The 18611-nt window shown below is 44.2% G+C and overlaps 1 protein-coding gene and 1 long non-coding RNA gene across 2 annotated transcripts in view; one reads left to right on the top strand and one right to left on the bottom strand.

Annotated features, from left to right (window-relative positions):
- DNAH9 (dynein axonemal heavy chain 9) overlaps window positions 1–18611 on the bottom strand; it is a 188131-nt gene that overhangs the window by 146496 nt on the left and 23024 nt on the right. Inside the window, exons 19-25 of the mRNA XM_083597636.1 lie at window positions 16133–16299; window positions 13424–14294; window positions 12201–12331; window positions 11196–11322; window positions 7698–7850; window positions 4452–4577; window positions 980–1219 (exon numbers count right to left, since the gene is read on the bottom strand). Coding sequence (XP_083453762.1) covers window positions 980–1219; window positions 4452–4577; window positions 7698–7850; window positions 11196–11322; window positions 12201–12331; window positions 13424–14294; window positions 16133–16299 — 1815 coding nt within the window. The remainder of the gene's footprint in view (window positions 1–979; window positions 1220–4451; window positions 4578–7697; window positions 7851–11195; window positions 11323–12200; window positions 12332–13423; window positions 14295–16132; window positions 16300–18611) is intronic.
- On the top strand, window positions 6518–11183 carry LOC310755291. The gene is made up of 4 exons (XR_014544286.1): window positions 6518–6799; window positions 7379–7444; window positions 9773–9951; window positions 10660–11183. It is a non-coding gene; the product is annotated as an uncharacterized lncRNA (long non-coding RNA).

The raw sequence follows: 18611 nt of genomic DNA, 5'->3' as shown, positions 1-18611 counted from the left end.
AGCTACATGGGCTGGAACATTAATGTACTGAGAGAGCCCCATGGTTTTCATGGAGGCTATGGCATCCCAAGCTGGTCCATTTGAGGCAGCTTCAGAATAGATACTGAAGCCCCCTCCCCCTCAAAAAAAATCCACTGTGGTAGGGTTCTCCAACACCACATGCAAAGCAGTGGGGTAGATGGTACATTAGCAACATCCCTGTGCTGTCTCTTTGGCCAAACATTCACAAACTACCCCTCAAACCCACGCACATTGCCAGCTGGTATCCTGGTAAGGACAATGAAATTCTTCTGGATAACTGTAACACTTCCTCCCTCCCCCTCTGACCTGGAATGGTGCTGCACTGAGCACCCTGCTAGGTCAGCACAGGCCTCCCAGCCCATCTGCCAAGGTCGAAGTTATGCATGACAAGTCTGCCCCATCATACACAATCAAATAATGGATGGTCAATATGGACAGACCTGGCATTTAGCAACTACATGACCAGGCTAGGGGGCCAATTGCCCAGTGTCCCCAGATTCTGAATTACAGCAGATAAAGCAGAGTGGGCAAGGGCTTTGATTTAACTTGCCTTCCTCCCACCTGTATATTTTTGTCCACTCTTACCTGCCACCACCAATCCCATATCCATACTACCTTAGCTAAGACACATAACGCCACTGACCCACCTCAAAGACCCGAATCAAAAACTAGGCGTGACTCACACCCCAGCTCTCACCTGGAACAAGAACCAAAGATTCCCTCCTGTATCCCAGGACGAATTCAGCATATTACCATCCTAACTTTGAGAAAGCTGGCCTGAGGAACCCTGAGTTAGGATGTAAAAAGGGCAAACAGCAATGGCAGCATGGCTTCAAAGTAATCCCAGTGCTGATTTAGCCAACTACTCGTCTTCCCTAGCAATGCACAAGCTCCCTTCTCAGTAATCCTGAGAAAAACAGCATGGAAAAGATCCAGCTGTTTGTGTTGTGTGACAAACCTTCTGAGCAATCATCTTGGCCACCACATCTCGAGCATGCACATCAATGGTGCAGATGGTCATGATCTTCTGCCTGTCACCCTTTGAGAGCTGCCCTATGAGCATGGTGATGAGGGTGTTCAGCTGGGTCACTTGCTTCTTGTAGTACTCCTTCATGGCATTCTCATAGCCTTCTTCCAGCCTGGCAAAGGCAATCCCAACCTCTGTGGTCCACCAAATCTGAGTACAAGTGAGTGCCACCTCGGAAAGAGAAAGAAACTCAGAATACTTTGCAAAGTCAGAAATAAAGGGTGGATTTCTAGGCCACAAGAGTCTAAGGGGTGGGATTCAACTAATGAGTGCCGTCAATGGAAGCCCTGTGGAGGGGCTTCTGCTTCAGCAACAGAGTTTTCCTTCCCTCTCCTTCTGCCCCCCTCCCCCCACACACTGGAATTGTGTCAGAGGGGTCAGGAGAATCCGTGGAACAGAATATGGGGTAGGGGAGGAGATGGGGGGTTATTCTGTCTAGCAACCCAACATATTTGCCATAACAGAGGGATCTCTGTGTATAGGGTGGTATATAAATTCAATAAATAATAATAGTAATAATCTTCTTAGCATGATGCTGAATTCCTCCCAAAATGATTTTTTTTTCATTCATAGAAGAAGAAATATGTGGTAAAAAATTGTGTCAGGAAACAAAAAGACACCAAAAATACATTTGTGGATAATTCCTGAAAAGGCTACAAGGATTTCGTCTTGTGATACAATGCTTTACTACAGGAGTACAGTGGTACCTCGGGTTAAGAACTTAATTCGTTCTGGAGGTCTGTTCTTAACCTGAAACTGTTCTTAACCTGAAGCACCACTTTAGCTAATGGGGCCTCCTGCTGCTGCCGCTGCGCCGCCGCTGCGCCGCCGCTGCACAATTCTGTTCTCATGCTGAAGCAAAGTTCTTAACCCGAGGTAATATTTATGGGTTAGCGGAGTCTGTAACCTGAAGCGTATGTAACCTGAAGCGTATGTAACCCGAGGTACCACTGTACTGTATTCCACCATTGTATAAAATTGCTACAGATGAATAAGTCCAGAGATACTTCAGGAATTTTCTCTGAGACATAAGCTGGGACAGATTGTATTTTTCCATCCCTGCACCCTCTCCAGCATTAACCAGTGTTTCCCAATTTAATGGGCAAATGTTCCCAGGAGATGGCAACTCATCAAATGAAAAATCCACCAAAGGAAGAAGATAAATTGCAATTACCCTGAAGTAAAAAGATGCCTCAAAGGCCATACCTTCCCACAGGGTTATGGCCACAAAAGATCATGCAGTCATGGCCTAGAATAAAACCTGGGATTTAAACATTGCCGATCCCAAAACCATCCCCACTGGCCACCTGCATTAGGTAATCTATGAGAAGCCATAAAAATGTGATATATAGAATTATTGCCACTTAAAGGTCAAAAGATAGAAACGGTAGGTTAACAAATATTGCAAGTCAAAATAAATCATCAGGAAGGGGTGCTTTTTCATAATTGAGGGTAAGCAAAAGACCTATGCCATAAAACTTTGCAAATGGTTCCAAAGCAAAAATATTGGTGAAAATACCACCCATATTTTTTTTCAGTGTCGAAATTCTTAATAAGATTTTGATTTCCATATTGGGAAAACAACCACCACTCGATATATATTTTTAAAAAAGGCAAAGCCATATCCTCCAAGCTTCTATTTATTACATATGAAGAAAATGGATTTTCTTTCTTCTTTTATAGCAAAACTAAAATCCTCTGAGCTGTAAAACCATCTGATAATCTTTCGTCACTGGCAACCCAATTCTTAAAGCACTTACCCAGCTCAGAAGCTATTAAATTGGAGCCAGTGTTTGCAGAGGGTGGAAAATTATAAAAAGTTCAACTATTAAAGCCCTTTCCGATACCTTCAATTCCGTAATCAATAAAGTTCCGTAATCAATAAAATTGAAGGCCAATACCTTCAATTCCGTAATCAATAAAGTTGTGGCCTTTTACGCCCATTAACCTTAACACAATGTGTCTGAGTCTTCATTTCATTGGGGGAGGAAACTTGCCACGCAATGCTTTACTGTTAGCCATCATTTCTTCCAGAGCAGGCACTGCCTTTTTCACCCAGTGTGCAAAGATCTGAGATATGCAAGCTCCTCATTCTCCCACTGGCTTTACCCCACAGCAAGGCTCATGTGCTAATGTTCTTTTCAGACTACAGAAGCCTTTTTTTTTTTTCAGGAAGCTTACATAGGACTCCTACTTCCCAATGATCCATTAGGCTGCACTTCAATTCTGAACTCTGGTAAGCAATCAAGGCTTAACAACCAGAAGCAGCATCTGATGAGAATTTCACAGCCAGGGTGCAAGCGGGTGCCCCAGAGCACTGATAGTGCTTTGAAACTCCCATTGTTCTAGGCACATTTTGCGATAGGGAATTTAGTTAGCACGAACCGTTTCTGAGCCCTGGGCGCTGTACTGGACCTAAGATTTCAGATTAAAACTGCGGAGTGGAAGGAAAGGAGGACCTGTTTCTGCCTCCCCACTTCCAGCTACTCTCTGAAGACTGGAGAAGAGACCCTCTTAAGAATATTGGGAGGGGGGACGCAGGGGAAGGACTAGACCATGTGAAAAATGAATATTATTCCAGCCGCAGTTCATTCATTTTCAGCTTTGTATTCTGGTTATTAAAAAAGTGTGCCTAGACATTCTGTTGTGTTTAAGGTGCCATTTAGCTCCTAGCTTTCATACCTCAGTTTCTAACATTGCCCATCAAATCTGGAAAAAATGCACTAGTTGTTTATTATCTTCTGGGCCTAATTGAAGGTGTTATGGGGTTTGAAGTCCTAAATGACCTAGGCCCAAAATAACTAAAAGAATACTTCCTCTCATACTGACCTTCCCAAGTTTTAAAATCTGCAAGGAACCTTTGCTGAGGGTCCCTACACCTAATGAGATTCTGTGGGGTTAAAGACGTGTGGGAAGATTCTCTGTGGTGGCCCCTCACCTTTGAAATGTCCTCTGCTCTGAGGTGTGTCCCATCAGGATACTGCTGTAATTTCAGCAACAGGTGAAATTTGCCCAGGCCTTTGGGTATATTGGGCTTTTGCATTTCTGTCACTGTTGCAACTAAATTCTGTGCAAGCAACTCCCAGTTTGCTGGTGTTCAGAGAATGGCTACCACTGGTCAGTTATCCCAAGACCGACCAGGGCTGAATCTACACATATATTTTAAAAATGCTGTGAAATGCTTTTTTAAAAAAAGGAATTCACCATTAGCTCACCATCTAGTGTCACATTTGTATAATGCACTCACGACATTATATTTGCAGCTGTATAGCTGAGTCCCAGGTGCAGCAGAAATGACAGCTACTCAAGCTAAGGCGGCATAAAATGGGATTTGCCCCAGAACCACGCTTAGCCCACCCTACACACCACAGATTGTTCATCTGAAGAGGAAACAGAGCAGTACCTGTGCTGGGTAGTCAAAAAGCCACTGTTCCCTTGCCTTTTCCTCATAAGCCATCACAGCCTCTGTCATCTCGTGTCTCACAGTGGCCCGCATGTGGTCCAACACACGGTTCAGCCAGCTCTCCACCTAGGGGGGAAGAGGAATCCAGGAGGAAATTACCATCAAGCGTTACTCACCCTGGAGGTGATGGTTCTTCCCTCCCTGAAACTACAAAAAAAAGGGATTGCTGATCAAGACAAGAGCCAACTTGTCTTGTCCCCTGTTGTCCCCTGTGGCCCCTAGAAGCACCTCACCACCATTCCATCTTCATGCCATGCTTAAAACAGCAAAATACAGAGGGGGACATTCTTTGTTATAGAAACTCTCCCACTGGAAAGTGCCCAAAGCGTGAACCTAAGCACTTTGTAAAGTCTAGAACACTAGCTCATCCAGCTCAGTATAACTGACACTGACTGGCAGTAGCTCTCCAGGGCTTCAGATGGCTCTACCTGGAGATGCTGGGGTTCAGCCTGGGACCTTTGGGGTGCAAGGCCTGTGTTCTGCTACTAAGCTGCGGTCCTTCTTCTTCTGAAAGACTTGCCTTTTAGGGCCAGGAGGGCACACTTGCAGGATTTATTTTCCTGCTTGAAGTTGACCTCTTGCTTTATTCTATTTATTCTATTACAGTGGGGTTTTATGCTTATTTCCCGCCCACAAAATTGTAACCAGACCCAACCATTCGAGATGAATCGGGTTATAAATAAATTACTTTTAAAAGCAGCCTTTCCTCTTGCATGCTCACCGTATAATATTAACATCAGGGTCACTTCATACATAAATGCATTTTCCTACCAAGAGACAATATCACGGTCGAAAAATACATGTGTATTAAGGGTATTTACATAAGTGAAGAGTTATAGGGAAATTGACTTTATAGATCTAAAGATCTGTTATCAGAAAATAGGTTTTTATCAAGCAGCAAAATTAAAAAAGGAGAGTGAACATCTCTCACGGTTTAAATTTTAAAAAACCAGATGGTTTGTCTGCTTTTCGTGGAATTGCTCACTGGTCAGTTAAACGAGGTAACATAATTTGAAAAGAGGTTTGATAAACATCTCTCTATCCATATTATACACACATATATGTATAAGGTATTATGGAATTGTGGTTAACTGGAGCAAGTAAATGAATATACGGTGTGCTGGGTTCAGGATATAAGTGACAATATTCATAAACAAGTTTCGGAATATTTATTAACAACAGTAAGGAAGCTTTCCTTTCAACAAGGTGCTACTATTTTCTTGATTATAAAGGCTGTTCATACCAAGTCAGAGAATTAAGTCCATGTAGGTTCAGCATTGTTAACACTGACTAGCAACAGCTCTCCAGGGCTTCAGGCAGCGGTCTCTGCTAACCCTATCTGGACCAAGGTGTCCTGCTGGAGTTGGCAGTTACTTTGCAGGGTTTCTGCTCTACTTGGATGGCCAACTCTAGGAGGTTTTGGTAGTACTGCCCAGTCCTGCAGACTCTCCGGTTTGGAGTTCCACAACAGTCTATATCTTGTCCTCCTTGCTGCATAACACAGGGGTCCCCAAACTAAGGCCCGCAGGCCGGATAAGGCCCGAGGGACTCGTTTATCCGGCCTGCGGTGACCCTCGCCACCCACTGCCAGCTCTTACCGGAGCTGCGCTGCACAGCTGCCCACTTCCAGGTTGGAGGAGCACCGGAAATAGCTTGTGCACATGAGCAAGCGTTATTTGCGCATGCACAAGCATTATTTCGGGTGCACATTCGGGTCGGAGAAGGCCCGTGCACATGCACACAAGCTATTTCCAGTGCTCCTCCGACCCGGAAGTGCACCGGAAATAGTGTGTGAGCACACGTATGGGCACGCGCTCCCCCACCCTCTGGCCCACTGCGCGATCGGCACTGGAGATACTGGCCCAAGGCACAGTAAGTTTGCTGACCCCTGGCATAACATCTAACATGGAACTGCTGAGTGGGGTAATCTGGAGTTTGGAAGTGCACTGCCATAATATGCTGATGACACATAGCTCTGCTTCTCATTCTCCTCTTCTGCAGGTGAGGCTTTGGTTACGTTGAACCAGTGCCTGACCACAATAACGTTCTAAATGAAGGCCAACTTATTGAAACCCAGTCTAGATGCTGAGTCGGTGGGTCTTCTAACCAAACGAGTGGTGTTCAACTGGTCCTGGATGGGGTCAAAACTCCACCCTGAAGGAATAGGTTCATAGCCTGGGAGCTATCCTGGATCCATTACTGCCACTGGCCTCAGTAGCCTCAGTAGCATGGTGTGCCCCCTACCACCTTCAGCTATCCTATGTGATAGGGATAACTTGGCTTCAGAGGTAAACTTGGATTCTTTACCTCCAGGTTAGATTACTGCTATGTGTTATATGCTGAGCTACCTTTAAAGACTGTTTATAAACTGCAGCTAGTGCAGAATGCAGTGGCCAGAGTAATAATGGAGATCAGATAGTATGACCATATTACATCGATCCTGGTCCAGCCTCAGCAGCTGCCAACATGTTTCCTAGCTCAATTCAAAGTGCTAGTCTTAACCTATAAAACCTTATACCGCTCAAGACCCCAAACCATTCATAGCGCCACTCTAACAAGAGCCTGCCCAGACTCAGAAATGATCAGCTGATGTCATGGTGAAGTGGGAGAGGGCCTTTTCAGTGGTGGCCCCCCTGCCTATACAATGCTCTTTCCAGTGAAGCTCACTTGGCACTGTCATTAATATATTTTCAGTGCCAGATAAAGACCTTCCCCTACTCCCAAGGCATTTGAAGGTAACTGTTTTGTTGCTCACATGTTATATTCTCTGTTGTGCATAATTCATCAGCTGTTGTAACAAAATGTTATAGGTATTCTGAAGGATAAAATACGTTTTAAAATTGCATTGCTTTGTTCTTCTGTTTCAGCTTTCCCGTGCTCACAGTTTGTAAGCTGCCTTGTGATTGCTCAGGTGTAAGGCATCAAATAAAAAAGTAAGTAAGTAATACTGAATCTAATGTCACCTCAATCCATGCAGAAAAGGCTCAAATTGTAAAGAGAACTCTTAGGCTGATTGAACTTTCATTTTTTCTTGAATCATGTAATCAGAGTAGGTACATCACAAGGCGTGTTTACAGCACCCATTCAGTGTGCCAAATAGGAAATGCTCTGTTATAGTCTGAACAACAACCACAGGCATAGACCTCGTTCAGAGAAGGAACATGGGTTTCTTGACATCACCCTCACCTGCCCACTGCAGTCACATGGCTCGCTGAAGTTAACATATTCCTCCTCTTTGCTGTACATCCCTAAGCCCAGCTTGGTCGAACTTTGGTCTGAATCCACCTGAAATTTCATCTTGGCCATATTATCAAAGAGTTTTGAAAGATGTCGCTGGACCTGCAAAATATATATATGTATACAATTAGGACTGAGCACCATGCAGCTAGAGCACACAGCCCTTTTCCATATTGCTTCCAAGAATAATGTGCCACAGTTAGGAAGACACAGGAGGATACCATCTATGAACCCACATTCTCTTGCTGCTGCCTTTAAAAATAGTACCATTGGACCCCTGCGTCAAAGAGAAAGACATCTTACATTTATTGTTCATTGTCTTTAGTTAATGTTCTTTCTCTTAGAGACCTAAGTTTTGTGCAATGCCTAACAGCCATAATTGGCATTCAGCAGCTTACAGAACCAGCTCACTTCAGTCCTGAAAGCTCCTTTTATGTACAAAACATCCCTCCTTCCATTTGATAAACTGTATATAAAGCATTCTCATTCTCTACCAACTTGTCCCCTAAAGCTTTCAATTGCACTTAAATCATTGCAAGTCCAACACTAGGCCCACTAAGATAAAATTGTTGTGTATTTAATCCTCCTCCTGGAATCAGCAGACAGAGCTCAGAGACAACAATGGAAAGGCCACAGGTTTATCCATATTTGATTCTACTTGACATTTATTTTGATTTTACAGCAAACCGCTTTAAATAGGAATAACAGACACAGCTCAAATAATTCCTCCTATATCAGTGAGCTTTTCAAGGCAATATTTTCCTTTGTGTTTTCCCGTGTTTTCAGCTGTGTTCGAGGCATTGATCAAATTGAAGTTCTGAGCCCAATAAGTAGCTGAGAAGGATTCTGCGCTGGAAGAAATCAATGCCTTTTTTTTGCTTTTTTCTGTGTGCAGAAGCAGTTAGTTATATAAAGCCTGCAATTGCTTAGAATCCAGTTTAACAGGTGCAGACCTCTAAACGGTGTAGGCCTGTGATGTCGATGATATAAATGTGTTAAGTATGGCGACATTTCACCCAATCCACCATTCTTCTCTCATCACAATATACTTTTTCCAGGTGTACTTTGACAAGCACTAAACAAGTGGTACTCAAACACAGATAGTGCTCACTTGGTATGCTACAAGACCAAATTCCTTCCTTTTTCTTTTTAATATAGTTTTTGTGGGAGAAGGGGATTCATCCACAGTGACAAACAAGGAATGGACTTAGGACTCTGTCCTGCTTTGTCATCTTGAAGCCCTAAAGGGGTGGAGAACCTCAGAGCAAGGGGTCTTTATCCGACCCTCAGGACTCTCCTCGACTTACACCCCCTCTTTTAAGGAGACAACACCTCTGGTTCCAATCTGCACTCCCCCTAAGTGCTTTTCCCTGCTGGAATATGATTTCCTCAAACTGTGATTGTGCCTCATTTGCTTTGATTAACACTGCAGATGTGTATGTATTGGGTGCGGGGGGGAATATAGAAACTTTTGACTTTTGCATGTAGCCTACAAAAGTAAGAATCGCATCCCTTGCCACACCCACTTTTTCTCCTCTGGCCCCTATCCGCCACTGGAATGAAGCCTCTGAAAGGCTGCCCTCTGGAGTGTGTGGTGCTCTGGCTGAAAAAGATCCCCACGCCTGTGTGAAGCAGAAGAGACATTCATAGCACTTGAAAGAAACATGAGTCTCAGTTCTCCGAATTCTCGAATATGTTCTGGCTGCTTGCACTGGGTAGCCAGATAGGCCAGCACAAATGTAACTGGCAGGTCATCTGCCAGGATGGAAACAGTGATTGGATTAGCATCATTGGAGTTCCTTGCCACCTGTATGTCCTCCTATACCTTCCAACGTGTTTTTACTATGCGTGTTCTGCATATTAAATATACATTTCTATATGGCAAAAGAGTCATGGCCTGCAGGGACAGAGGTAACCCTCATCAGTAAAAACACAGTAAAACACAGTAAGCATGGAAGAAAAGGCCAAGGGGTGTAGAGACAGTGTTGTTGTTGTTCTTCTTCTTCTTGTTGTTGTTATTTCAGGGGGCAAGAATGTCATTGGATGAACCTCATGGATATATGTACACTCCATCAATACAAAGGGAGATGCCATCTTCTGCTCTGTGCAGTTCTCCAAGAAGAGACAGAATTTTGCAATGAGCCGTTAGAAATTGTTAAAACGAAAGAAGACAAGCAGCCCTTGGGACATCCTGTAAGTACAGGTAACTCATAGCCTACGTGAGGGTTCGGTTCTGAAGGTCCACTAATAAACTCAAAATTGTATAAAGCCAGGAAACCCTGGAACCAGCACCTCTCCCACTCATGACCCATCCCTACCTGTATGAAACAGGCCTTGCCCTGACCACCTCTGGGAAGTACATGGAAGGGTTCTCAGAGTGTCCCAGAGCCCCATAAGCAAGGCAAAGGGCTCCTTCCACAGCAGGTTCCCCCCACTCTTTTATTTTCCTGCTGCCGGTGTAAAGTTGCAACTGCATAAGTGAAATCAGCTTACACTGCAAGTTACCCTGTACTTTAACTGTTTCAAAATTTTTGTTTCCTCTTCAATAAAAGTGTGCTGGGTTTTTAAAGAATGCTTCCTTTAAAAAAAAAAAAAGCAAATCAGAAAAACGCCACTCTGAAACTGGATGGACCTGCAGGTTAACACATAGCAAACAAGTCACAAACCAGCTCAAGACCATCCCGTCTATTCCTTGCTGCTTTAGTGTCTTCCTGTTTTGTATTGCTGTATGCTGCACATATGTATTTGTGTAAAGATTCCTTTAAAGTAAATAAATGAGAACAGCCATTCTGAAGGGCCACAGGTCCCCCCCCCACCCACCCATCCATTACATCCTGAGGGTTCTTTTAACAACAACAAAAACCTTAAAGTGCACTGCTCTCCTTCAATCTCTGTGAATTCCTTATTCCAGGCAGAAGCTCTTCCTACCCCACCTGAAACGAGCATGAGAAAGCAATGCCAAGGAAGAGGCACCCCCAAAAAGTGGGGATGAGGGAATCACAATGTAGTTTCAGCTTTGGACTTTGCTATGTTGATCCTGCTACTTCAGTCTGGACTGGCATCAATCAGCAGAAAGATTGGCAGAGTTCCTGTGAGGCTTGCAAGTATTAGGCAGTTGAATCTTTGCACCCAGCACTCAATAAAAGCCTTCATCTGCAAGCATTCTGACACCTGGGTAAGCCCTTTGCTTCTCTCCTTTTGTGAAAAGGATGCACAGATTATACTTAACAGAGTTCTATAAAAACCAGTACAGGATGTAGATGCTGCCATCTAGTGGTGTTTCAAAGACTTGCTGCTTCTCGAAAGGAAAGCTTATACGGTCAAGGTCACAAAGCACTGACAGAACCACGTCTCCTTTCTACAGCAAGTACCTCACAGTTGAATCAAGCACATTCTACCAAAACAAAAGCCATTTCCATAGGTAGAAAAGAAGCTGAGGTGCCTTACCAGCTGCGGGTTGGTGCCATTCGAAAGAATATCCAGTAAGTCGGCAGAGGAAATAAAGTAAAACCTAGGAAACGCCAACCGCTTGGTGTCCAAATACTCCGCCAAAGCTTTTTCACACAAAGACAACCTGGCAAAATCAAGCACAAAAGAATGTGCATACACTTAACATATATAAAAGTGCAGAAAATTAAGAAAAACAAACATACCTTTAGAAGAAGCACATACTTCGTCTTGCTAACTTTGGGAGGGGAGGCACTTTTTGGAGAAGCTTCACTGCTTTCATGGGTTACAAATATGTGTTTTCTGCCACCTGTGCACATCAGAGCCACAACCAATCCCTGTTGTCTGGCATATGCACCTTTAATATGCACACAGTGGACTGCTTGAGATGGTTGCACACATATTACTTTCTGGCAGTGCCACTGCACATTTTAAGAGCACAGTTTCAGAATATAACGCGTGAAACAGCTTGAATGTCCTCAAAATGGCTCTCTTTTTTTTTTACATTTTTTCTGGGTTTCTTTATTATAACAAATTACAAATACAATTATCCAAAATTTATATTTTACAATCCCCACCCTCCCATTGACTTCCCTCATCTTCCCTTTCTGGTTTATTACATTACTTGTTATCTTCCGCATGTTAAATAACTATACATGTTATTGCTATCTTTCATCATATTCTACTTAAATAAAGTTGTGAATGTTTATTCAAAGCCTGCCATTGAGTCCGTCTCTTTTTGTTGTTTCTGTAAGTAAATTGTAAAGGGTTCCTATTCTTTTTAAAAGTCACTATTGCCCTTTTCATGTAATTTGTCTGTTAACTTTGCTAATTCTGTGTAATTCATCAATTTAATGTCCTCAGAATGGCTCTTAAAGAGATGTAGAACATTTATGATTAACTAAAACCAGAGTTTCCATTACATACATGCAAAAGGAACTTAAAGGATCCATTCCTAACCGGGAATAACATTTCAGAAGCTTCTGCCATGCGAGTCCTGCCTACCTGCTTTGGATATCTTCCAGTTGCTCATAAAGGCCAGGCTTGTTGGTCGCTTCCACTACATTTGGGGTTCTTTCAGCATCATATGCCAGCTCTTTGAAATCAACATCAATTCCTTCAAAACGCTTGGAATCCTATGGAAGACAAGAAAGACAGAAGGTCCTGCTCCGTTCCATATATCCCTCAGCTCCAGTATATCCCCTTTCAGTAGCCAGGCAGCTAGGTGCAGCCAGTTTAAATCTGGGTAGAGAATGGTGCCCTAGGAAAGTTGATCTGATGGTTGAGGAAGAAGCCTGAGGTCAGATAATGGAGGATTTCTGAGATTCAAAGGCTCCGGGCCCTATGTGGGGCCTTCAAGGGGGCCATGGCTCTCTCCCCACTGACTTTGTGGAGCAGTCTGGACAGGAGGGCCGAGGTGGGTGAGAGGAGAGGCATAAAGGAGGCCTGGAAGCAGAGGGGCCTTGTAAAAGACAGGGCAGGAAGCTTAGGGTCACAAGGCTGGTCCAAAAGTTTGTTATGTATTCTCTGCCTTCCTACATGACTGGAGGATATAACCCAGCATATCTGAATACCTCATCACTCCTCTCAGCCCGGTCATTTCTTATTAGCACAAGAGATTTCTACAGAACAGTTCAACATGGTAGACCAACTTTTTTCATTTCCATCACCTTCATTAGCAGGAGGGAAATACACTATTTATATTACCTTTGTGTCACTTCCGCTACATTGACTTCCCCTAAAACAGGGATAACAGAGATAGCTAAGCTGTGCCCCATCAGATGTTCCAGCCAGCAGGGCCAATAATCAGGGGTGATGAGAGTCGCAATCCAGAAACATCTGACACTAACACGTTAAGTCACTCCTCCACTAAAGAATCCTGGGAACTGAACTTGGGTGGAGTGCTGATACTTCTTTATTAGAGATCCCCAACCATGACACAAGTATCAGGATGTCATAGTAAACCAGCCTGTAGGCGGGCTCTCCCCTAAATAATAAACAGAAGCAGTCCAACACATGCTTTTTGGGGTCTGTGGGGAGGGAAATATTCTGTAATTGCAGCTCACATAATCTGTACTGGGAGCCAGTGCCATGGAGTACCTTGAACAATTATGCAACTGAATAAGCAGGACTCCCAGAACAGCAGCCTCCCTGAGGTAAATGCTCCCTAAAGAATGGAGAATCACCCTCGGCCCTTTCCTGTAGAAAGCAGACAGGGTTTTTATTACCTCCGGAAGTTGTGCCCGGATATCTTCCGATCCAATGAATATGCTTTCCAAATGAGACCAAGTCCGCTGAACCTCAAACCAGATGGAAATGACGGAGTCTGCCGTTGACAACTTTCTCTGCCAGAAAGACACTTCCTCTAAGAAGAAAGCGATGTATTTGGATGTCATCAGGTTCTGCAGCTGGACTTGGTTGTCTTCAAGGGTCTCAATGAGCTCCTCGTCAGATTTCAGCAGGGGGACGTTTGTGCGGGGGTGAGGTTCGTACTGGAATTCCATGCTGGCCCAGGTTGTCTTCAGCTCTTTCACAACCTTCTCCATGCTCATCTCTTTAACTGCTTTGTCCACTATGCTTCTCACCTCATCCTCAAAGTTATGCAGGTTGAGTTTAAGCAGGTCTGCCAGGGTGGTGTCTGCGTCCATGGTGAACTGCACACCTGTTGCTTGCATCAGCTGGTTCCAATGCCTCTCTCGGATGGCCGGATTCTGCAGTTCCGACACGGCCCTCAGAGATGTCAGGATGTTTTTCACTTTGTTGTCCAGCCCGGAGAAAGCATCCCAGGCCCTCATTTCCTTATCCAGGCTCCGCGTGTCTTTGGCGAACTTTTTGCACTCCAGCTCCATGTTTTCAATGTTAATCTCTCGCCATTTCGTAGTCTCCCAGTCATTCACACTAGAGATCACTATGGAGATCATATCCCAGAGTTCTTTAAGAATACGCACTTCCCTCCGGCACTGCTTGAGCTGTTTGTATTCTGGAACACTGACTTCAAACAAATCAGCTGCCTCATAAATTGAGGTCATGGTAACTTCCATCTGCATAAGCTCTGTGTGGGAGGCATCCAGCATTTGGTAGGGATTTGTTGCGTCAAACCTAGGAAGCAAGTTTTGCATTCAGTCATAACTAATTCTTTCCCTACAAATGCACTAGATCCCCAAACACTAGCAAGTATGTGTGCAATGAAACATAAATAAAGAGACATACCCAACTGCAAGTTGTAAAGAGAGGGCATACACATTTCTGAATCTTTCCCTCAGACTTTCAGACCTAACTTAGCTGCCCCGCCCACTCTCTCTCTCTCCAGGCACAACCAAAACTATTTCAGAACTGTAAGCCTTGGACCATATTTCCTATCCCCTAGACCATAAAATGAGAGACAATAAAAGGCAAAAACAAATTTTAAAAAGGTCACCCAAAAGTGACATTCAGCTTCTATAATCTCTCGTAATCTAACACAGGCATAGGCAAACTCAGCCCTCCAGATGTTTTGAGACTACAACTCCCATCATCCCTGACCACTGGTCCTGTTAGCTGGGGATGATGGGAGTTGTAGTCCCAAAACATCTGGAGGTCCAAGTTTGGCCATGCCTGATCTAACATGACCTGAAGCAAGCCGAGCTGTGCTGCTCAACCCTTCTGGTAGGGTTGCCATATTTTAAAGAGCAAAAAAGAGGACATATTTGCCAGTGCCTGGGGTGGGGGTGCAGTAGAGAAGATGCTGGCCTAGATAGCCCTATGGTTTGGTCCTGCAGGATCCTTTGTATGGCCCTGTGGGCTCAGCCTAGAAACTCTAAGCACTGTGTCATGTTGGCTCTCAGCTTAATTGTTGAGACAATCCTCTAAGGCCCTGTTCCCCCTCCATCCTGTGGTTGAGCCACAGGATAGGGCAGGCAACCCCAAACTCGGCCCTCCAGATGTTTTGGGACTACAATTTCCATCATCCCTGACCACTGGTCCTGTTAGCTAGGGATGGTGGGAGTTGCAGTCCCAAAACATCTGGAGGGCCGAGTTTGGGGGTGCCTGGGATAGGGGCTTTCTGATGCTGACGTTAAGAAAGGAAGCTCAGTCTCATCACAGCACTCCTTTTGATGCACAGGTTCCCCCACCAGCATACTGAATTCTGAGTTTATTGTTGTTTTAGTCTAATTGCATGCATTTTATTGTCTGATACTCTTTTAATTTCCTATCATGTTGTTTGCTGCCTTGATTTATTTTTCTTTTATGGCAAAGTAGACAGCTGTTGAAAATAAGTAAAGGAATAACCAAACACGCATGTCTGAATTAGTTCTTGTCCAATTTTAACACTCCTGGAACAGCAGTTCCCATGCACACATGTGCTCCCTTGGTACCAAAGGAAAAAACGAGGACATTTTGGCAAATCCAAAAAATCCACCAGGACAGAAATTTTACCCCTGAAAAAGAGGACATGTTCTGGAAAAAGAGGATGTATGGCAACCCTGCTTCTGGTGAGAAGAGAAAGGGGAAGAAGTTTTTGACTGAGAAGCCAAAAATGAGGTGGTGGCCAACTCAGGTCATATCATCAACTTAGAATTTTCACTTCAAGCAGTGGCTTGAAAAGGTCAAGGACAGATCAATGTTTCCACCAACGATGCATCAAACTTGTGACCTCACTGTAGGGTGCAAAAAATGGCAATGCAAACCATACTTAAACATACATAAATATTCACTCTCCAATGGCTCCTACTGTAAAAAGTGTGAGCAAAGATTATTGTTTTTCACAGTCAAGAGTTGGGCACCAAGGGCACAAGAGATTTCATAATAATAGTATGCTACTGTGGGGAACGGTCCTATTAGTGGCCTTTGTCATTTGGCTGATTTTATCTTTCCTTGGTAGCTGAGATGAAATGGTAAACACTGCCACCGAAGAACACACAAGTCCTCCACCTTTTACACCTGCTATCCACTCTAACCTGAATGGTGCCTGTTGGTGAAATCGTTCCCTGAATTTATGTTGCTCCACATCAAACACAGCACACTTCTTGCGGAGAACCGTCACTTCATTTCCCTGCAAAGGAGCTACATGATGCTTCACAGTTATTGCCAGCTTCTTCACGTGGCTCCATTTTTCTGGCAGCTCCTAGAAGCAAATTGAGATCACAACAAAGAAAGATGCTGGCGGAGAGCATTCTCAACTTGAACTAACGTGTCGCCAGCCTGTTTGTGTATAGCGTGCACACACTGCTGGAACACACCAAATTTTACGTTTGCAACAGCAAGACCATGATAATTATTTTGCCAGGATATAATTGGCAACATTATCCCTTGCTAATCAAGACATTGTCCTAATTTGAGTATTGTTCCTTCCCCTGCTCCCCTGATTTGGAGACCACTGGTGACAAGCCAAAATAATTATTTTAGTCTATATGAAGATGAGGAGTGTATTTGTCATGGTCTTGAGTTATTAAGGACCATACCTGCATTCTCAATAGGCTAGTACAATTGAAGCTTCTGAATCCCCAACCCACTTAAAAGTTGTTAGAACGCTAATGGGTGAAAATGCATGTTTCAAGAAGAACACTGAATAAAAATAAAATATTGCATTAATAGGTGAAAGCAAGTGTTTCAAGAATAGCAATAGATAAAAATAAAATGTTGAGCCTAAGCTAAAATTCAGCAGTGTCTCTACAAAATATTTTTAAAAGCATCTCAAGACAGGCTTAAACAGTGACATTTCAGCAGCTGAAGTGCAACAAAATTAAATGAGCAGCAATGATTTGCAGTCCAATTCTCAGAAGCAAATTTCACTGATCTCAATGGTACTTATTTCCAACTAAGTTTGCTTTAGGGCTCCAGACTCAAGGTGTAACATTCAAATTGCTTATTCCACAATACTTCCCAAATACTTCAGTGGAGCTATTATGTGATGTAATCACATTGAGGTGTGCGACTAGGATTTACTATTTTCATATAAGTACTATTTGGGAGTGCCCAGTACTGCCTGAGATTGTTTAGAAACCAAAAACTACTGTGTTTCATAAACAGATAATATAATTTGCAAGCTTGGGCCCATCACACCCGAAGTCGGGTGAAGTCATGTTTCTGTCTGTCATCTTGATTCAAAATGGCCCCTGGCATCCAAACATCAACCAAAAACCCCGCCCCTACCTCTGGAACCCTTGTGCCAAATTTGGTAACAATATCTTTAGAGGCAGCTGAACCTAAGCCAAAAAACAGTGAAGACACACTAAAGCCCCATTTTGGTCAGCTATCTTGATTCAAAATAGCAGCCAGAGTCCAAATGTTAACAAAGAGCTCCACCCTAACCTCAGGAACTCTTGTGCCAAGTTTGGCAATTATATCTCAAGTGATGTCTGAATGTATAGAACACAAATTAATGGACAGACAGACAAACCACTTTACCAAATATATAGTAGACTAGTGAGAGAGTTCAGCAGTGCCTGAGAATTTTTAGAAACCAAAAATTTTAAATGGATTGTATAATTTGTGAGTTTGGACCAGTCATGCCAAAAATTACCGTATTTTTCGCCCTATAGGACGCACTTTTTCCCCTCCAAAAATGAAGGGGAAATGTGTGTGCGTCCTATGGGGCAAATGCAGGCTTTCGCTGAAGGTCCCGCCGGGCACGAGGCTTGGGGTGGCAGCCTGCATCCCGAAGCACGGGGTGCCCTCCGGAGGACGCCCCATGCTTCGGGAAGGTGTCTGCAAGCCTCCCGAGCCCGGCGGGAGGTCCCGCCGGGTGTGCGAGGCTTGGGGCGGCAGCCTGTTCTGGGGGCTGTGGTCTCCACCCCCAGCCCCGCAAGCTCCCAGAGAGATGCCAAAGCTGCACGCGGCTTTGGCATGGCTCTGGGTCCCGTTCTGGGGGCTGGGGGAGGGGGAAGCTCGGGCTTGCAGAGAGCTTCCTGTTCTGGGAGCTGGGGTCGGGGGAAGCTCGGGCTTCCCCCGCCCCAGCCCCGCGCCTGGGGGGGGGAATAAAATTTTTTCCCTTTATTCCCCCCCCCCAAAAAAAATCTAGGTGCGTCCTATGGGCCGGTGCGTCCTATAGGGTGAAAAATACGGTAGGTGAAGTCACATCAAAATTACATTTTGGTCCCCATCTTGATTCTAAATGGCACCAAGCATCCAAACATCAAGGACCCGCCACCCACTCCCCATTTCAAGTACTCTTGTGCCAGGTTTTGCAACAGTATCTTGGGAGACAGCCAAATTATAGAAAACAAATGTACAAACAGACAAAACGTTTTCCCCCAAAATAGTAGATTATGGATTGTATTCAACAGTGTTCATGCACAAGTGAAAGGGACTTCTACCTATGCAACAAAACTTCCCTTCCTTCTCTCCCTGTGTGCTCTGCAAATATTCTTTGGAGGGTTGGGGAATCCTCTGGAACAGATTGGGAGGGCATGGGAGGAGGGGAAGGTTGTTTGCACA

This window comes from Podarcis filfolensis (assembly GCF_964270895.1).
Source record: "Podarcis filfolensis genome assembly, chromosome: 2".
NCBI lineage: Eukaryota > Metazoa > Chordata > Lepidosauria > Squamata > Lacertidae > Podarcis > Podarcis filfolensis.
This window is presented reverse-complemented; position numbering and strand designations above follow the sequence as displayed.